This window comes from Spodoptera frugiperda, chromosome 6, assembly GCF_023101765.2.
Source record: "Spodoptera frugiperda isolate SF20-4 chromosome 6, AGI-APGP_CSIRO_Sfru_2.0, whole genome shotgun sequence".
Classification (NCBI taxonomy): domain Eukaryota; kingdom Metazoa; phylum Arthropoda; class Insecta; order Lepidoptera; family Noctuidae; genus Spodoptera; species Spodoptera frugiperda.
The window spans coordinates 5,933,793-5,956,245 of record NC_064217.1 but is presented as its reverse complement, the minus strand read 5'-3'; the positions used below and the strand labels follow the sequence as shown (position 1 = coordinate 5,956,245).

Below are 22,453 nucleotides of genomic sequence, written 5' to 3'. Positions count from 1 at the left end.
TTTCCTCGATATTGGATCAAACATAGGCAGAACGGAAATAAAAAAAATATTATCAGATTAAGTAATTTACATAATTTGAAGAGTCAATACTTTAAAATCTAAGAATTTTCCTTTCGTTTTCAGAACCTTTCTTTCCGAGAATGATATTTTCAATTCTATCATAAACGTGCAAAAAAAAATGCTTGCATTGCATCCACAAGGTAGGAAACATAAATACCAGTAGGTCCTTATTTCCTTAAGTCACAACAACAGATGTCAATTGGTCGTGCATTCATACCAGCATTGCCTATCCCACTTCATTATTGTTTCCCGAACAATAACAGAGATAGGAGTACATAGTTCGTTTTATTTAGTTTCCCTGCATAGTTTACCACTCTACACGTTCGTTTTTTTTTACATAAGAAGAGGTTATTATTGTCCTTTGGATTTCGTTGTTCATAGTTCTTTATCTTTTAATAGTAATACTTTTTTATAGTTCTAAATAGATTGTCAAGAGCATGGGTACATTATTTATTTATTTATTTTTATTCCGTCACTAAAACAAGTCAACTATAGTTGCAACTTTAGTGTTGATTATATTCATTGGCTTGTTAAATAAAACATTCAATTTTTATTCCATCAACAATTTATAGGAGGCTGAATAAAATAAATGTATTTCTGTTGTATTTTAATTTGTTATTCCGTTTGTTTCAGGTAAATCAGTTCAACTTTAAACACAGAAACGCAGCATACAGTAAGCTCAATAAAATTTATTTGAATTGAGTCACGAAAATAAACCATGAAACGATTCGCCATTTGCGAAAAGTAAAAAAAAAAAAACACAGAAAAGAATGAAATCATACAATCCTACTCATACAACACTAGCGAGTAATTTCAAATAGAATTAGACCTTGTGGTTTTAAGAATAAGATTCATAATTGATTGTTTGGCCGGTAAGAGTGGTTATCAAAAGAGTATTCTAAGCATAGCGCTATGCAACGTCCGAGGCTCGTAATTAAAAGAGAATTCGCTCCCGTTGTTTTACAGCAACCCATCGTCTGGAGGCGTATAGTGGATGAACAATGAATATGTATACCCATAGACCTGAGAGGAAATGTGAAGGACAGTCTACCTGCCTTTTTAGTCGCACTTTTTACGCCATTCGGTCCGCGTAGCGCTGTAATGAAACAGTCTAGTCTCAAATGGTTATTTTGTTAATCACTTTAGAACGTTAGCCGCCTGAATTCTATTTATATTTGACGCTTTTATTCACAGTAGAGTTTAGCAACAGAAAATTATTTATTTATACGTATCTAATAGGCTCTATTTGCTAATATTAGTCCACGAGAGAAATGGAGAATAATTTCCAAGTAGCGGTTTGAATATCAGTTTCAAATCTTACGTTATTCACTGAAATGCTTGAACTGATACGATAAAAAGCCTTTTGTGCTCAAATTCAGGTAATAAATAGAACTCCGTTTAACAAACCGATGCTTACGTGAAAGCTAATTGGAATAGGCGGAGCGAAGATGAAATAATCTGAGCACCAACAAAGGCGATATCAACCGCGCCTTCTCCATGAAGCGTGCGATCTCAAAGTTCCTATTCACGAATTCTACAGTTGCGTTGAAAGGCAAGCGGGTTATTCCATAAAACTTGTCTTTGTAAGACGAATGTGGCTTGTTAGTTGTGGTTCGGTAGGTGCGCCGGCGTCTTCGCGACGTCACTCGAGCGTCGCAACGCGGATTCTGTAAGCCACATGCCACTTGGCGTATGAATACGTCACGATGCAAAAACTTGCAGAATAGGTACGCAGGATGCTCTCTGTAAATGTAGCCGAGACTTGACTCCTAAAAGGAACTTTAGTCAAAGTATGAAGTCTCCGTGTTCCAGGAATCAGTTATGCTTAATTTTTTGCTGACGTGAATGTAAATGTGAGATGTTAAGCTTTTCTTATTCAAACATCTGAGTACTTTCGTGTTGTTCCTACATTTATTCATGTTTGTTGTAAATATATTTTCGTAGTGTTTTAATTGTGTTTCAGAATCGTTTACTCGTTCAGTATTCCTATTAAAAATTAAGATTATTAAAACACTTTTGACTTATATTATTCCGTTTGCATAATAATAATATGTTAAACACAAATTCAACGAAATCCTATTAAGAGAAAACGTTAAGTTAAGAAAATAATATTTAAAAACATTCCAAGAAAATTATAGCACCTTTTCGCAGTAATTAACGAATAAAACCGAAGCGTAGCCATTACTAAATAACTGAATAACCTGCACCATTAATAGTCTTGGAGAAAATGAGTATTTTCTTGTTCCCGTACCTACTCCAATTAACCGTTCGTTTTATACATCCTACTAATATTATTTAGTAACAACCTTATTACCGAGACGTACCTTTTGATCGTATAAAATAGCCCTCATTTCCTCCCTGTATACCGGTAAAAGGAACGTTTGCATGTTTTTAACGAACAAGTTTAAGTTTGAAAGGGCCTCAACATTCATCTGTGAATAGCAAAGGACCTTGTTAGGGTCGCTCCAAATGTCTTAAATACCCGACTATGAATACGGCTGCAGTGCTCTTTGATTTACGCAATCGTGTATTTAATTAATTTTACAGTTGACACAGTGACTTACTGTTAATATGGTTTGATGCGTGTAGTAGGAAGTTTTCGTAACTATCTCGTTAACTTGTGTTTAGTAGTTTTGTTCGGTAACACGTGCAGTTCTAGTAGGTATTTGATGTACACATATTATGTACTCTTTCATTTTTAATAGTAGAAAGAGTTGTAGATTGTAGATTTATTGTTATTGTTAAGATTGTATTTTACCGTCACAAATATGAAGACTTTTTGAAAACATAAATTTTACTCAATGAAAGTGACATGATTGACTTGTTTAAAGTAGTAGTTAGTAACCATTAACTATAAAGCTTTTTAAGATTATTTAGACATCACTGACAAAAAAGCGAGAAGAGGCTTTGGTCAGCATGGACCACTAATAGACTGTTGATGATGATAACACTATGCAACATGTAAATATAATACTTTGATGAAAAACTCTTAAAAAAAAACACATTAAGAAATCTAACAAACACAAACCGCTGTCCACAGTTCTAAAATGGTCCCAATTTAAACCATCAACCGTTTTATAAAACGCTAAAAATATCGTTTTGCGATCGCAAATGATAAAAGCTCCGTCGGACAGTGTACTCAGTCTGTCGGCCCTTGTCTCGCGTAATGGTCAGTCGTTCTAAAAGGCTTTCCCTAGGCTGCCTCATTAAATTTGCATCAAAAAGGCGGGCCATTCATACGGTCCTTACCTAGGCAAACATTACAACTCTTTACTGGAAATACGATATGAGTTGATTTGCCGACGATTAAATGGTGTGTTTTATTAAAAGGGTTTGGTTAGGACAGGACCTAAAGCCTTATTTTAGGTTTATGCGGTCTGCCTGGATGACATTGTGACAAAATTTTGGATGTTACAAAATTACCTGGCTCTGTTTGATTAGGATGTTTATATTCAAAGTGTATTTTGAGTCCAATTTTGCAATAGAATTAAATGATAAATGGTTTTAGATTATCATAAGAAATGTTCAGTTTCAATTTGTTGACTTTTCTGATATTATTCTGATAAACTGAAATTGATTTTTCAACCATATTATTTTACGTTAGAAATATTTTACGATTGAAAAGACCATTCAATTTCAGATTAAAATTATACGAAATTGCTAATAATTTCTCTGAAACTTATAAATGTCATGAATTCATGTTTCCATTGACATACGTTTTTCAATTTTTGAGCTGCCATTGATTACTACTCGTAACTGACAATAACTGGAAATGAAAATCCCTTTTGATCATGTATGGTGATACGAGTAAATATTGATATATTTACAAAATAAAAATGCACCAACTAGAAAAACCATAAAGGTAGGTATTATTGCCTTGATGAAATTTTCTCAACGTTATTTACTGTACCAAAAACGTGGTAAAATATGTCAGGTTTCGTGTTTAACATTTTCCAAGCAACAGTATTAAAGCCTGGTGACTTATTACAAAAATGTGATAGAAAGGTACGCCCGAGCAAGCTAAATAAAATTCATTTCCTCCCGTTTGTACCTCCCACATGCTTTTGAATAGAACCGAAAATTCTTCAGTGGGAAAATATCGGCAATATTTTTCAGTTTCCAATCGAAGGATGCTTCAAAGTCAGGCGTGAGTGAAATAAGCTTTTCGTTTATTGGGAAACGTGCGAATCGCTCGGCGTGTTGTGTTGTGTAAAATAAATTAAAAAATTCTATATTGACAAGTTCTGAACACTAAATATTCGGTTTTGTAGTAACGCAGTCGGACGCGATTTTTTCGATAATGAAATTCTGTAGTTTTATTTTTGTTAACTGTTTATATCTTTTGCCTGTCGGTCGGGTTTTGTTTGGTGAAAGATTTTTTTTTATTTTATTTTAGCAATGGCGTACAGTGAACAGTGTAGTGTTGTTTTTCGACATAGGCACGTATTGTAAATTTTAGATGCCCTAAAGAATATTGAACATAAATATCACGCTTGTTATTTTTAGATAGCGGGTTATTTACATAACTACACTACACAGTAACTAGTTTGTTTGTTACGTGCTGCCAATTTATTACACGTTATTAATTAAACTAGCTTAACAACCTAAACATTATCAGTATTTTTTATTCCTTTCCCCAATCTATCTGACATCAACCACCAAGTTTCCTGGAAAAGTTTTCATTTCCTGCAATTACTGTTATTCCACAATTACTAAGAAAACTACCTTCTGACACGCTAAACTGATATAGATGCTTTACTTCTGTTTTATACCGGTGCGGGACGTATTACATGCAACAGAAAAATTGAGGGCAGAATGTACTTATGTACTACTACGTTTATTTGACTTCGTGCGGTTTTTTCTTAAATATTTATTTTTGTTATTTGTAATGTTGTGGTGCGTGGAAATTGGGAGTAAATACACGTATAATATCTGGACTATGATTTTATTATTAAAACCAAGTGAGACGTAGAGGTGTGAATCATGTAATTTAATTTATAAGCTTTTAGTGACTTTGTTTGTTTTGTATATTAATAGTAGGTAACTGAATACTCAATGGATCTAATATTCATTTCTTATGATTTGTTTGAATTAAATGACTTATTTATTCCTTTTTTAACGGACTTATAAAAAGGAGGTTCTCTGTTTAACCTGTTTGTGTGAATGTTTGTGCACTTTGTGCGCAATTATTTCACTGATCCGACTTTGATGCGGTTTTCAGTATAGTATTTTTCAGACTTGGGAGGAGGGTACTTACTTAAAAAGATGACTTAAAAAAATGCAGGAACTAAAGGAAAAAAATTGATGGCAGTTCCTTTTCCTTAAAAAACATTTTATTACTACAAAGATTCAGATTTATCTTACAACAATTCATCTAACATACCTTTATATAACCTTTCAACAGTCTAAATGCCTTTAGGATCACTTACAAAGGAAATCGTCAATTAAATAAGCCACTTAAATTCCTTTGATTCGGCCTATTTGCTTTTATAAAATAAGCGGGAAGTTGTTTCGCTTTATGGTAGGGATCAGAAAGACACACTCGTCCCTTATACCTGTTTGAACTAAGTAAACTTGACGAGGATTTGTTTATTATAATTAAGTAATGGATTGCTTTTAATGTGCCATTTACCTTTTTAGAGGAAGAGGGAAAGATTCTTTGTTTTCATTTTGTACATGTTTACGACTTCATAGTCATTTCACTATGAAGTAATAGTCCATATTTTACTACTTTGAAGAAAACTTTGCAGTGGTGAGGATTACTATACACATAATCAAATCAAATAAACACTATTGCTGAAGCTCCGTAAAATAATAAATAATATTTAATGCAAGTAATATCGCGAGTTTGTCCATCAGGTAACCGCTGTGTTATGGATTTGTCGCATGTAATTTTTAATTTTTATTAGATAACAGAAAAACAAACAAGAAAGGTGTTAACACATCTGAACTGAAATCAACAATGAACTAATAACCTAGTACAAAACACAAATGATTCGTTTGGTCCATATCGGTGCTCAAACACAAGTGTCCGCTCCAGTGAATTGGGTACCATTAGCCTCCATAGCATATTAGCACACTAGACCTAATGGAAAGCTTTGATGACGTCAAACGTCAGCTATTGTAGGTATCAAAGGGAACATTAAAGCGATAACTCTTACTGTGTAATATGCGTCCCGTAAGGCTGCGTCTATAAGGGTGTTCGAAAAAGGTACAATTTGTGTAGGTTTGATAAAATTTGTTGTTGTATGTTAATAACTATATGTGATGCAAGTTATCCTTTCGTGTGTCTAATTAAGTAGATATATAGTTTTGTTGGACTGCACACTAGCTTATAAGTTTTAACATGTACCTTTTTAATAAATAAATAATAAGGGGAAGGATTTTTGCCTTTGGAAGTCTTGCGACTGATTTCACAAACAGTATTTTCTTATTTATTGGTAAAGATTTTTATAATTCTATCTTTACTTAAATCTGCATATTGTTTGTTATATGGCTAACATAGTAGCGTTGCTAATTTATCAGAACACTTACATAGAAGACTACAAATAGAATAGTTCCAACTAAGTTCGTACTATTCCCGCAATGAATGACACATTGAAGTGAAACTTCTCTTCGTTTCCAAATCTGGGAGCTGTCATTATTGTTGGAAGACTTCAAATGTTTTTAAAAGTAGTACCTACTTTGTAATGAAGTTAAGGTTGTTCATAGGACTATTAAATTATTTCTCTATGTAAATTGATTCTGATGGTTTTCTGTCTTTACATCTTCTAAGTATACTTCGGAAATCATACCGATCTATTTGAAAATAGTACTTTGATGACCTTTTTGATTTTTGTCCCGATAAGTTGAGGCATATTTATCAACAGAAAAGTTTTAAGTCGAGGTTTGAAAACTTCGTATGAGTTTTAAGTTTAAAATTATGTACCACTACAATTTTATTATAACTTTCGTGAGATATAGTAGATTATATTATGTTATCGGCTTACTGTATCCCACTAGGTTCTGCCTGCAAAATCTCGTTCCCGTATGATAAAAAGTATCCCATCACCCAAGTCAGCTCATACTATCAGTATAACAAATATCATCAGTTTCAACGTGATTAACGGACAAACATATACAAACCAACTATTTGTAATATTACTATGATAACAAATATAACAATGAATCTGCAGAAAAAATTGTCCCTTAAACCTCACATTACGGACGCGCCCTAACCACAACAGGATCTGTAGTCAGTACGCAGCCGTACATACATACATAGATTGCGCGGCACATGAAATAAGCACTAAGTTAAACTTTTGTAGTAAATCCAACGTTAGCGTTCGAGTTAGTCGGTCGGGCGTACAGAAACGTTCCTCTAGCGGTTTTCATTCTCTGAAGTTAAATTGTATTAGCTCTGTATATGTGCGTGACTGTTGCTACTTATTGTACGTACAAATGTTCCACTATCTGAGCGGGTGTTGCCTTAATTTATATTGTGTTGTGATTACGATTCTATTAGTTGTGTTTGTTTTCATCGGTGGGTTTAAAATGTTGAGGGATGTTTGTGATAGTTTTCGTTGGGTTAGGAATTTTAATGTGAATTTTGTAGGGGTATATTCGGCCTGATAAATGAACGCTTTTTTACTACAACAGGAAATATTTAACCTTATTTTACCTTGTTTTTTTAGATCCCGGCCTTACTTGGGTGTTAATTCGGATTATCCGATAGAAACCGGTTCTTTTTAGGTAATGTAAACTTTTCCCTGACTTTGGTACAGATAACAAAAAGCATTAGCAATAAAAATCCAGTCATCCACGCGTCATATCGAGGCCGAGGGATATCGAGATTCGAGTTCGCTAGAAACTGTTATTTTTAAACGACTTCAAAACTTTAAATAGTTTAAGACTTAATGTAACTAAAACAGAACATGTTTCAGATATTATCAAGAATAACGTTAAATTAAAAATGTTTTCCTGTAACCGCCGTCGCTCGTGTTGACAAAGTATCATAGTTGCGAATGTTGTATAAAATCTTGTGATCTAACTTCAAAGCTTAAAATTGAGGCAAGGTGAAGCAAGTAGCGAGTTTCACTAGCAAATTTGCAAATATATTATCTGGGAACTGTTATTACTCAACTCTCGTGCATGCGAACTTCGCCCAGGACCATATTGCGAAAGTTTTCATTTTTCTCTAACCCAGTTATGATGTCAAGAGTTTGAAGCAGGGGCGGTGTCAACTTTCCAACGTTATGGAATTTTATTAGCACCTTTAAAAGTTTCCGAATTTGGATTTATATAACGGAAGAAGTGCTCTTGAAATTAGATTACCCTCAACCACGAAATGATGCGCCAATTTTCTGTTATACTTTAGGAGCCAACTTTGTGTTATTTACGAATGTAGGCAGCGTAAAGTTTTTACTGTCTGCGCTAATGCACCTCTCATTTTGCACGTCGTAAGTAACGCCAGAACAGTGTTCAAGTCGTAAAGCCTGGCTCATATCTGTTGCATACAAAATTATGGCATTTTTATGCGTCGGCATCCTGTTGGATACGAGCGGCACCTCATAAACCGCCCTCACTTGCAAATTCAATTCAATATACTAGATACGGTTTATTACCTCACTCTGCATAAATGGACCTTGTTACCGTGGTGTACCTTAGTTATTTATAACGGTATCTGTAGATATCGGCTTCCACTACATTTTCCTGCATTATTATATTATACAAGACTCCCCTTTGACTCATAAGAATCAGCTTTTATTTGGTGTAATGAAAAACACAATATAGACCCTCAATAAACATGTGCCGTGTTATTGTAGTATTATTTATAGTTCTGTGATATTAGTTTTTTTCCTAACATCGTACTTGTTTCCGTAACAGTGAACTTCTCGCCTTGTGTATCAGAAGTATGGCCATAAAACCCATGCTTTATATAAATTAGATTAGTTTATGCCATGCTTGTGAGTTATAGTAACCAGGTTAATGGTACTTCCATTAGCAAATAGTTACAAAAACTTAACATTACACTTAGTAAGTAAAACTGAAAATATGCGCATATAAACTACTTCACATTAAGTTGGTAAGAAATGTTGAAACTTTCATTTTACGCGAACAGATAATTACAAAGTTTCTGCTAAAGAATTTTATTTGAGTTGGGGAGAATTTGGAAAAAAATATGACGCTTATGACTACTTACTTTACATTTTAATCGCTATAAAATATGAGATATCCGCAGCGTATATTAAGTTCAGAGGGGAAAGTTTCAGGTCTTTTTTCATGGAGACATTTTGCAATATGGCTCACGTTCGCAAAGTTCAGGGGTGACCCGGTCAAAGAAGCTGAACTGAGAAGAATGCGTAACTTTCTATTCAACCCTCATAGTTTCCATAATATGAATTACTGTTAGGAAGGACAACTAGATTTATTAGATTTTTTGCGCAAAAAGAAAGATTCTCGCGTGAGATAAAAGGTATGTGAGTTCCATTTTCTTAACTTACTGAATAGATAGGCGCCTATTGGAAATAAAATAATATCTCTTTACTTTATGAATCTTTTTGTTTTCTATTATTTATTGTTTTGGCCGTTTCAATATGAACGTGACTATTATAATTAATTGTTATGTAATAACTAGCTCGTGCCAGCGGGTTTTCGTAGGATAAAAAGTATCTTATGTGTTATTGCATACCATAATCTACCCTTATTCCAAATTTTATCTCGATCCTTACAGCCATTTTGGCGTGATTGAGTAACAAACATTCACACAAATACATAAAGCATTTGTAATGTTAGTGTAATATTAGTAAGACTTAATAATAGCATTTATTTGAATAAATAAATAATATAATAAAAAAATACGTTCAAAAAGTTTCCTTACGTCACAAGGAATAGAATCACATTTCAATTTTCGGGGAAGTATCGCGTGGCAGCCATAACGATGTATTTTATGCAGTTCAGCGCCAATACATCATGTCGCGACCAGGTGCTGTCGGTTGTCATTAGACAGAGAACGCAACATGCATGTACGAGTATGTACAGACTTTTATTACAATTCATATTTTATTTCTTTGTATTTTAGGTTGAAAGTTTTATGCAGGTGCTTAGTATGTGTGAATTATTTTTATTGGTGTTAAAATATTTTTAAATGAAATATGACGTCGTTCATTACGTATTCTCAACTTGGAGGGAAATGTGATATGTACATACATACAAAAATATATGTCTTACATAGTAGGCAAGCACACTACCTTATTATCATTAATATGAATAGATAGATTTATTAAAATTCCCATTGCTTGGCTGACGAAACAGGTTGTAATTCACAATTTAAAAAGTTCGGGTATGGTGCTGTATATTACTAATTTGTATCATACATGCGTAGGTTCATAGGTCCTATTTATATACTTGTATTACTCAGAATTAAGCTAACGTATTTGTTAGCATTTACATAGGAAACTGAACAAAGTTTCAGCTTAAATTAACCCAGACCCTTTAGAGGGTTAAAGCAGATATTATCTCTAACAGATTTAACTATAGAGGCCCCTGTCCAAAACCTTACCGTTTTTAAGTTAATGAATTCATTACTTTCAGTAAATTTACTGAGTGTAGGAGGAGACATGCTTCGGTACGAATGGGCCGTTTCAACCGGAGTGATACCTCGGCCTTACAGAAAACTTGCATCGTGTTTCGTCGTGCTAGTACTCCCCGTAATTCGGCCTCTATAACCTCATTCTCCTCAATCTTCCCAATCTCCGAATCCCCAACAATCCTCAAATTTCTAACCCACTAAAGGTCGGCAATGCACTTCTAACACATCTGGTGTTTCGGGTGTCTATAGGCGGCGCCGATTACTTACCATCAGGTGATCCATCTACTTGTTTACCGAATTATCCTCATAAAAACCCATGAAATTTGCCCTAGAACAACTAAAATCATGAACATAATATATAGTAGTCCCAAGCCCATCAGTCCACATAAATTCATAAACGGCTTATATGCACCAGCAAGCAGCGACTGGTCCTTTAGGACGGCATTATGTGGTACCTAACTAAGCTTCCGTAACGGTATTAACCACAACATAACCAGTACTGATTTAATACCATCTGCTTCGGTAACCTTCACGTTTGCTTTAATCCGATTAACATGGTGTTATCACTGATTACCATTAGTTATGGATGTGATATTTGATACTTATAAGTATGAAGACATGGTGTTTGATCGGGTTTAATTTACTTTATTTTGTTCTATTGCGACTGCCTCGTTGGTCGAGTGGTCGCAAGTGCGATTGTCGGACAAGGGGTCTCGGGTTCGATTCCCGGGTTGGGCAAAGTATTACTGTTTTGGGTATTTCGAAAATTTCTCAGTAGTAATAGCAATAAGTTTACTCGCAATTATATGGGACTTATAACACAAATGGTAAAAAGTGGGGGTATGTACATGGTACAATGGCATTACGTACTGTAATATGCATACCCCTTCCAGAATAAAAAAGCGTGACGTTGTATTAGTCTTATTTAGTTCTAATGTCCATTTTGTTGGTTATAAGGCAAGTAAAGTATGGATTTAAGTCTAGATTTGTTCTCACTTTTCACCGATTGACAAAAGGCTCGCTCTCTATAACTTGTAACATATAACCGATAGAATCATTTAATATGCGTCCTATACCCACCATTTGCGAAAGAAATAAAATACATATTAAAAAATGTAGCATTGTACTCTTAAGTGAAATTTTCTTTCATTATTTTTTTTTTATAAAACCTTACTTAGATATGTAAAAAGGCTTTGAGTCACGAAAAGTATTCATACACATGTTATTAAATGTTACGATATATTCTTAAAATTTAAAGATCGGGGTATTGTGAGCAATTTCTTTGAAAATTCAATATAATACTGCGAAATTCATCTTCTGATGTCAAAATCTATTTCAAAAAGTCACATCAATATGAATAAAATATTCGATATCGTTTGCACTTAGAGAACATATCTTATTCTAAAGTTACGAAAAAACTGTACTCTAAACAATTTAAAAAGTGCTGAATAATAAAAACGAACGAATATACCTCTCTATTCCAAACCCCACGTGTAAAAAGTTTGATATTATTTTTAGCTTCACAAACAAAGGCTCATCGCTATTTTATTGTGGTTCAAAACATGTCAATATTTAAGTAGTTGAAAATAGAACAATTTGAGTTTAATTGTTATTGAAAACTGAAATAGATACTGATTGAAAAGGGCAATTTCTGAAGACATCATTACACCTACAGAGGTCTACTCTCTACACTTATTGCGGGACAGTGTAGGCGTACGTACTAAATATTTGTAAATATTTGATTTATTTATTGTAATTATACAGGCAAAATGTTAAAATTCTACCAGTCTTGTATTAATTCAAATTAAACCTAATTATTTTACATTAAGATCCAATTTCAATTGCATTGAATTTGAGGTTAGTCTTTTAAATACGTCACTGAATAATCAACTCAATAAAAAACCAATAAGTCACAATTTAGGATAACACAAACACTGATGTTTTATATCTCCTTATTGTAGTTATAATTACCACGGTAGTGCAAAGTGAAACCTTATGGAAATTGGATTATCCTACACATAGTTGCTACGACCACGTGTAAGTTTGCATTTACCGGGCCTTTTTCACTGAATTTGCATTAACACCCCGATATGTTGGCATGGAATTTTATATTAGTGTAAATAGGTACGAGTAATGTTTGTTTTTATATGGGATGGGCTGCAAACGAGCAGATGGATCACCTGATGATGAGCAATTGATACCGCCCATGGGCAGCCGAAACATTAGAAAGAAGAGTTGCAAATGTGTTACTGGCCTTTTAGATGTTAGTAAGGGATTTGGCGATTGGGATATCTGGGGATTAAAAATGGGATAAGGGAACGGGTAGGCGTAAAAAACCCCAACAATCTGAAGAATTTTTGGTCAAGTTAACGGGAAAAGATATCGCAGTTGTTCACCTACCCGTTGGCTAGATGCTGTAAAAAACCTCACTGGTCTTACAGTTCCACAAGCTATAAGCAGAGGATAGGAGAGTGTCGCACATCAAGTGACGCGTGCATCAGACTAAACACGACCTTCAGTAATCAAAAGAACGATTGAGAAGAAGGGGGCACTGTGAGCCTTCAGTAACCTCACTCACATGGTGAAGCACGCAAGCGTTGTTTCACGCCGCTCTTCTGTGAGGCCGTGGTATCACTGCGGTCGAGTTGGCCCATTCGAAGCATGGCTTTCCCACACTGAATTTGCATTTACACTCCAATGTTTGCATGGAATTTTATATTCGTGTAAATAGTTAATATTTGTGTGAAATAGAAACGCGTGAATAGATTGAATTGTGTAATGTGTATTAATTGAATGGCGTTTGAATGTTATAGAGTTGCAATTCCACTGAATGATCATTTTGATATAGTATTATTTTATTTTTTTTTGCGATAAAATTGTGGTTATTAAGTGATAACGATTTTAGAGATTTGATTTACTTTCTTGCAAGCAAGATTTTGATAATGGTCGTCAATTTTATCACACTTTTTACTTCTGTCTCTTTTTGATTTTGTGATAGTTGAGATAAATGATTTTAGGAACAGCATCATCAAATGTTAGAGTTGAGTAAAATAAAACCTATCAGTTAGTAAAGAGACACAGAAACTCGAACAAGTAATAAATACGGCATAATTTTACTGTTAACCAGAAATACAAACGTAGAAGTTATATTTAGAAATACGATTAAACAGCACGGCAGCAAACTTTGCACCATCAAAAGAAAAATGAACATTATAAAACTCAAATAAACACGAACTAAGTATCGTGCCTCATAATTCTTAGAGCGTTTTAATTCCGAGGGCCTGGTGTGAGTTTTTCACATTGCAATCGAAACGTTACCGCGTCTAGCCTTATGATTGGTTGGTATAGTGGAGATGGCCAATCAGAAAGCTGAACGTCATAAACGTGCCGAACGCGTTAACGTAGAACAAACTCGCACAAGGTTTTCCGATTACAACGGTTCCGCGATAAGGGTATCACGCGACGAATATCCGTCTAAAACTTACTTCATTTCTTCGTCTACTAACATATGTGGAATGTGTAGTTAGCTTAATATGATCACGTATGTATGACGGTAATTCCAAGTATCTTCGCAGAACTAGCTCGCCTAGCATTGTCTTAAGGATATTAGTGAAAATTACTTGAAACACTGCATTGCACCAACCCTAGTATTGCAACTGTAATTAGTGAAACGTTTTAGTGCTCTACGTAGTGTTATAATTTGTGAATCCGCTTAGATATAGTGCGTTTTGCTGTTTTAATGTTATTAGATTATTACATGAAACGAGTTTAAGCATAAGCGGTATGATTTTAAGCGATGTCGCAGGGATGAGCCTAGTCGTGTTTGTAATTATAATATGATCGAACTGGCTATTTATGATATTACATTTGAACTAGAGCTGTGAGGTATAGTAGAATATTATGAGTTCCGACTGTAAATAACATAACTTTTTTTGCAATAAGTTTGTGAACTATATTATCAAATATATTATTATAGCCACAACAAATAAAAAAATCGACCTTTCGAAACTCAATTAATAGTAATTTACTTGAATTCGCTTTGTATGTGAAAATAACAAAGCGTCTGTAATTTGTTGTAATCAGCGTTCGAATTGGGAATTTAATCAAAGAGAATCAGTGATTGTACGGACCAATCGAGTATACCACGTACCATAGACATATAACTACATATAGAATACATGTTCGAAAGCTTCGCAGTAAATCGGTCCGAATTTATCCCTATCAACATTTTTGGAAACCCTTTCAAAGGAATTTCAAGTATCTTGAGTTGTTGATTGGGGTTGAGAAAACGTTTGAAACAACATTTTTTGTGTGCCCAACGGTAGAGTTTTACCTTTTGGACGAAATTTACCAGTTACACGTAAATTTTTACGTTTCACATTCAATAACTGCACGGTTGGCGCGGTGGCTGGGCAACTGGCTGCCGTGCAACGTGTAGCGGGTTCGATTCCGGGTGGGTGTTATGTGCATGTGAAATTGTATGTTTGTAAACGCACCCACGACACAGGAGAAAATCCCAATGTGGGGCAACGTTAAAAAAAAAAAAAAAAAAAAGTGCTTAGGTTTTAACCTGTAGCGGGGTTTCTTTCATTGTCAGATTATAGAATAGAAACAAGTTAATCAATTCAAATCATTGTGCACAATTGAAAATATTCCAGGTAATGATACCTATACATAGTATTCTATCCAAAGGTTCATGGTATGATAAGACCGCCCCTTGTACGCATACTACTTTAAATTTATGTAACCTTGGCCACTTAAATGTGTAAAATAAAGCATATATAAATAAATACAATGTAATAATTACGTTGCTTATTTCAGTTATCAACATAATGTTATAATTATATCACAGGCAAAAATTTTGCACTGCTTTACCATAATTACCGTCCTTTGTAAATGATAATGCAATTGTTTTTAAAATATCTTCATCGCTAGTTTATTACGAAGTGTCAGGCACACCCAGTTTAATGTTACCGAAATTTAATTATGTGCAAAAATTTTAAACCAGTGCCAACACGAATATTGTTTCATTTGGATATTGATACTGTACGTGATAGTCGTCAATTATATTTATTATCTCTTGTTCATTATTTATTATTGTTAAGCCAAATAAATATTGCTTTATTTTGTTTTATTTATTTACTTTTGTGTAATATAAATCAATCATACACACTCATTTGATACTTGAATGAGATAAAATGTATATTTTATTTTTAATATTGTGTATATCAGTACACAAAACTCAATTAAAGTATGTCTTAGCTCCATTTAACTTGCTTAATTTAATGTCAATTTTTTTTTTATAATAGGTCTACTTTTTCTAGTTCTGTATTTGATTGTTAAATTGTTACACTTAATTAGCTTCAAGCTCGATCTTTGCTGTTTTTTTTTTATATTGTTCACTAATTTGTGTGTTTGTGTTTACAATTGATTTTAGACATTAGTTCTATAGAGTTTCTGTCAAAAATGAAGATCGATCCAAAGATTTTGGATTAAGATCGGTTATTGAAAGTAGCACACACATACACTAGGTTTTTCTCCTGTGTCGTGGGTGTATTTACAAACATACAAGTTTACATACATATGATACCTAGACCCGATACAAAAATTTTTGGATCATACAAAGAGTTGCTCCGTTCGAGAATCAAGCGCGCTACACGTTACGTGGCAACCAGTTGCCCAGTCATCGCACCAACCGTGCAGTAAAATTTTAATATAATGTAAACAAAAAAGTAATAAAGAAAACAAACTTATAAATAAAACTTAACTTATCAATTACAATATGAGTTGATTGCAACCGTAACCGTATCGGCAACGGAGTATTAATTGTCACCAATATCGGGGCAATTTAATTTGTTTTTAATGTTTGCTATAAAGTGTACGGCCACTAAATTGTCTGTAAGTAAGGCACTAATAGTGTTTTAATAGCCTCTACAGTTTAATGATAAATGCCAGTGTCGGGCACAATACCAACTTTTAAGAAAATGCTTTTTTATTTTGTTGTATTCACTGGTTGCTTATTATAATTTTGAATTGGTTTTGATATATTCTATTATTTTATTCTTAAACGATGATAATAATTACTACAGAATATTACTTGCTTATCTCCAACAACCAAGGCTTGGAACAATCATCAAGTAGGACGTCAAACCTGTAGAATCCGAAGTTCCTAGCTGCCTGGGCCAGCAGAGTCCGCATCGACAAGAAACATTAATATCACTCTGTCACTAAATTAAAACAACATTTGTATAACTAAAGTCAGACACAAAGTCTACTCACATTTACAGACACTCATCACAGCACGTCAAAAACTTTCGTCACTGAATTTTTATAGCACTTGACCCGCCTGATTGCTATCTCCAGTTAAATGTTGAAATGTTTAAAAATTCAACGGCATCATTATTTTCTCGGTCGAGAAGCCTCACCGCGGGTATATTATTAATTATTAAAGTACCTCTCTCTCTCCCTTGAGCCTTGATTTTAAAAGAGACGTTAACGACTTAAAAACAAAAACCGACTCTGTTTATTTTGAAAGCTACACAGAATAAAACAACAAGTTGTAAAGACGAGGCTTCTTTTACAATTTACAGGTGAAATGGCTTCAGAAATGGGTTGAACAAGCTAGATTTACTTTGATAGATAGCTACTCTCACAGGGTACGGCAATGTATTTTTAGAATAGAGAAAACAAATCTTGTAGTTCGTAATGCGTATAACAATAGTTTGTTTGACTTAAAATAATAATAACATCTGATCGTGACTCATTAAATAATAATGTAACACGAAAATATAACATAAAACAAATACATCGCCAAAATTAATTTAGTCTCCACTGAGCAACTCAATTCCGGGAACACACATAGGTATGAAAATTACCACTAAATTTCGGGTGAAAATAAATAAACAGGCGTACACACCTTGCCAATTTGATTGTTGAATTATTCATGATGTCTCACACGGCGTGGGTGCCGAGGGCCGAGGGGATAGAGGAGTACTCTCTAAACATCTCGTATCGTTGCTCGGGGGGAACATAACGAAATGGGCAACCGAGACACCGCCTCATTTAAGGGCACAAATAAAAAAATATATCTGAACTTATTACCGTGGCTTGGAAGGCAACAGAAGTGTCATTATGATTAAGTGAGCACGGAAATAAGGGAGCAGGTAGGAAGCTACGGCTGAATAACTCGCGAGGTTCATATTATTATTAAAATTATCCAAGACTTGTTAATTTTAGAGCTCTATTATTTGCCTGCTTAGTGCGATATTATTAAAATATGAAATATTTCAAGAAATTCCAGTTCAACAATCCTGTTATGCATTAAAATAAAATATGTCGGCGTAACCACATCAACTAATCAGAGAAAGTAGAATAAGTTTAGTTAATTCACTTGATTGTCCTGAAAATCAGTTTATTAATCATCAGTTGATTATTTTAAGTTTAACACGATGTAAAATTAACGTTATCATTGTAATTTCAATACTTAACCTAAAACTTGTAAGCACGTGCTCGTGCGCCGAGTCCTATAAATACGCCCGCACTGTAGGCAATCGGGGCAGTTGCACTCCGATCGCCGTACAGTACGGACCTCTCTGGGAGTTGAATAAACTAAGTTTACAGTACTCGTGAAGTTTTTCTAAGCCCCAAAATGGGTGACCATCGTGAGAACAACAACTGTGACGTCAGCAATGATGACGTCACACTTTTTCAAAACACCACGTAGATTTCTCCTTCGTCATCAGAAGTGGGATAGCAAGAAGCCCTTACCCCAGCCGCTTCATCATCAGCTCTTCCACCTGATCAACTGGAACGAATCAACAGCCGCAAGTACATCAAAACCACGACCTGGAGAGTGAAAACAACCCACCAGAATAAACAGATAAGTATTGCATGGTTAATTACTCTTTTCAAATTTCAAAAATTCTAAATTAAACTCCGAGAACTCTACGAGACCCTCCGAGAACTCTACGAGACGCTCCGAGAACTCTACGAGACCCTCCGAGAAATCTACGAGACCCTCCGAGAAATCTACGAGACCCTCCGAGAACTCTACGAGACTAACAACTAATTTATAATGAACAGAAATCCTTCTCAGAGAAAATAATTTCTTTGCTTACAGGTAATCACATCACAACATAACAAAACCAACGAGAATCACCGAGAACCTACGAGAATCACCGAGAACCTACAAGAATCACCGAGAACCTACGAGAATCACCGAGAACCTTCGAGAATCAACAAAAAAATCAACGAGGCTGGTGCAGAGCGCGCACCGCCTGTCAGTATGGCCGTGTCGGCGCAACCACATCAACTAATCAGAGAAAGTAGAATAAGTTTAGTTACTTCACTTGATTGTCCTGAAAATCAGTTTATTAATCATCAGTTGATTATTTTAAGTTTAATGCGATGTAAAATTAACGTTATCATTGTAATTTCAATACTTAACCTAAAACTTGTAAGCACGTGCTCGTGCGCCGAGTCCTATAAATACGCCCGCACTGTAGGCAATCGGGGCGGATTCGCCAGCAGCCGTCGAGTGAAGACCTACCTGCCTACACTCACCGCTCGGACCGCAATAAAACTCAAGAAAACTCGTTGCTCGGTCGCGGTCGGCTTGACCACCCAGCGCGCCCAGCCGTTGGCCCGATCACGCGAGGCCCTCCGTCGTGTCCGGTGCCCGGTCTGCCACCAGCGGCAAGCCCCGGGTACCGGTTCGGCGGGTCCCCGCGCGGGTCAGCGACTGACGTGTCGCCACCAGCCGCCCGGAGTATTAATTTTTAAACTACCCGACGAACGTAATTTTTTATTTTCGTCGCACACCCGCGGCAAGAAGATGCCGCACGGAGGCCGCGAGCAGTCGCCGCGCTCCTCCAAGCTCGGCCCGGCGGGGCGGGGGAGGGTTTTTAAGAACTCTCGCCTGCGCCCCACCGAAACCAGGACGCTGCACGTGGCGATTCAGGGCTTCGTCGCCAGCGCCACGCCGACCCCATCAGCCACCGGAGGTGCAGGGGAGGAATTCTTCCCCCCGCCCCCCTCGATACCCGACACCCCGGCTTCGCCCTCGCCTCCGCTGCGCACGGCCCCACCCGCGTGGCCGACCGCGGCGCCGGAACAGGAGCCGGAACCAATGGACGTGGTGCCGACCACCGCCACTCCGGACGCGGGTGTGTCACACCCGACCACCGTCACTCGTGACGCCGGTCTGGCACACCCGCCGTCCGCAATACCGCGGCCGACCCCACGGCCTAATTCAGACGCGGCGCAACCTGCCGCCACCGCAGCCGCCGCTCCACGCGCCACCGCTCCTCGCGCCCCCGCCCCCGCACCAGCCGCGGGACAGAAGCCGAGGAAGCCGCAGCCCGCCGCGGCCCCGCCGCGCCCCCAACGGCCTCCGAAGAAGCCGACTGCGATGGCGCCAGCTGCGCCCATGCGCCCAGCGCCCCCAGCGCCGCGCCCCCACGCGCAGCGCCCGTATATCGTGCGCCCCCGGACAACATCGCGCCGGGGCGCTTCCCTTCGCCGCCGAAGATGCCAGCGGACAAGAGGAAGGCGGTTTTTATCACGCCGCCCTTCCGCCCACCACCCGTCCTGCCGCCCTTCGCTCCACCGCTGCACGGCGCTGCGCCCGTACCCACGTACGCAGCCGCCGCCGCCGCTACCACCACCGGAACGCCCGCCCCAGCCGCGCCCCCGACACCGAAGCCGCGCTCGCCCACGACACCGTGCGCCCCCCCGCCCAAGAAGACGCGTTACCCGCCGCTCATCGTGGAGAAGCTCCCCAACTGGGTCGAGCACTTCACGGCCCTGAAGCGGCGGCTCGGACACGCGCCCAACGCGCGCCCCTTTGGGAAGGGGGTGCGCTTCACGCCCCGCTCCGACGAGGAGTACCGGGCGATCCAGGCCTACCTGGCTGAACTGGAGAAACACCAGGGAGTCGCCTGGTTCTCGTACTCCCTCCCCGCGGAGCGAAGCGTCAAGGTGGCCATACGTGGGTTACCTGTGGACACCCCGCCGGAGGCGATTATGGAGGCGCTGCAGGACGCCGGCTACGGCGCGGAGTACGTCCGCCCCATCCGCGCGCGCCAGGGACGACCTGGGTGTTTATACTACGCCCAGGTAGCGCGCGCAGAAAACACCATCCCGGGCATATACGGGGTAACAGAGCTACTCTGTATGCCCGGGATTAAGATCGAGGCGTGGCGCGGGAAAAAGGGCCCCGCGCAGTGCCACCGCTGCCAACAATTTAGGCACTCGTCGCACAATTGCCACCGGCCAATGGCCTGTGTGCGGTGCGGCGAGGACCACCCGGCCCGCGAGTGCCCCCGCCCTAAGGAGGAGCCGCCCACCTGCGCGAATTGCGGCGGCGCACACACGGCGAACAACACGTCGTGCCCGGTGTTCCGCCGCGAGACGCGCAACCCGAGGGCGGGTACTGTGGCGCGCACAGCCGCCGCCTCCACCGCCAAACCAGTAGCCGCACAGCCAAGGGGCGAACATAACGCCCCTGGCTCTCTAATGGCCGCGGCAAACGAGCCGGGAGGCGAGCGACGCAAGAGGCGCAGGCGCAAGAAGGCGCCCCCGCCAACCGCCGCCGCCCCCAGGCCCGCTGCTGCCACCGCCGGCGCCCCCCGCGCCCCCGCTGCCGCCCCCGCTGCTGCTCTCACCGGCGCCCCCCGCGCCACCGCTGCCACCACCAACACTGCCACTTCCGCTGCCACCGCTGCGCGCCCGGCGAGGCGCACGGCTGCGCCACGGCCGGCAACACAGCCGACCCCTGCGCAGCCCGCCCGCACACTCACAGTAAACGACGTCGTCCGGATCCTGCAAGAGATCGTGACGGCGCTCGTCACGCAGCGGAGCGATCCAGTGCCGCTGCTCCTAGACGCAATCAAGTCCCTAGTTTGCGATGGACCAGCGGCACCTTAGACTAGTATTCTGGAATGCCAACGGGATGTCCCTCGAGAAGACCAGGCTATTGAAGCTGCTGCTAGACCAGCGGCAAGCTGACATAGCCCTGATCAACGAGACGCACCTCAGACCGGTGGACAAGCTGAAACTCAGCGGCTACCACGTCTACCGGGAGGACCACGTCTCGCCATCAGGGATTGCCTACAGGGGATTGGCAATCCTGGTCAGGAGAAGAATCGTCCACCAGCTGTTGCCGGTGCCCACACTGTCTGCTGCCTACGCGCTGGGCGTGGAGATCTGCATCAACCACCAGCCGACCCGAGTGTTCGCGTTCTACAGGCCACCACAACTTCGTCTCGCAGTGGCTGACGTCCGCGTCCTCCTGGACTCGCCGCTGCCTACAGTGGTGGCCGGCGACTTCAACCTGAAACACACCGCGTGGAACGCGAACACCAACACCAGCGAGGGAACTCGTCTCCTCGATGATGCAGAGCTCCACGGCTACGTGGTACTGGGCCCAGAGGCCCCCACCCACTACCCAGGCAACCGGCTGCAGCTACCCGACGTCATAGACCTGGCCGTCATGCGCGGCATCACCGCGACGGTCAACTGTGACGTCCTGGACGACCATCTCCTGTCAGACCACCAACCGGTGTGTCTGACTCTCGAGGACATCCCGCAGCACCTGCGACCTCTTCCTCCTCGCCCACGGCGGGACTGGCGCTCCTTCGCCGCGCACATGGCGCGGAACTCGCCGTCCTACCGCGTCGACACGCCCGCGGACGTGGACCGCCTCGCCGACGACTTCGCCGCGGCCACACAGGCCGCACTCGACGAGGCCCAGACGGCGAGCACCGCGACGCCTAGGAGGCCGACACCACTCCCGGCCTCCATACTCGCCATGATCGAGAGGAA

General features: G+C 39.5%; 2 protein-coding genes across 2 annotated transcripts in view; both read left to right on the top strand.

Annotated features, from left to right (window-relative positions):
• Positions 1-22,453, top strand: part of LOC118267494 (semaphorin-2A) — a 317,052-nt gene that overhangs the window by 53,477 nt on the left and 241,122 nt on the right. The gene's annotated exons all lie outside the window — the stretch shown is intronic.
• On the top strand, positions 19,464-21,512 carry LOC118274314 (histone deacetylase complex subunit SAP130-like). Its single transcript, XM_050694491.1, has 3 exons — positions 19,464-19,798; positions 19,885-21,384; positions 21,485-21,512. The coding sequence occupies exons 1-3, from the start codon at positions 19,464-19,466 to the stop codon at positions 21,510-21,512; spliced, it is 1,863 nt and encodes a 620-aa protein (XP_050550448.1).

Coding starts and splice junctions, on each gene's coding strand:
- LOC118274314 (XM_050694491.1), top strand. CDS start 19,464: ATGCCGCACGGAGGCCGCGAGCAGTCGCCGCGCTCCTCCAAGCTCGGC. Junction 19,799..19,884: donor GCCACTCCGGACGCGGGTGT/GTCACACCCGAC, acceptor GGCCTAATTCAG/ACGCGGCGCAACCTGCCGCC. Junction 21,385..21,484: donor AGGCGCACGGCTGCGCCACG/GCCGGCAACACA, acceptor CTCGTCACGCAG/CGGAGCGATCCAGTGCCGCT.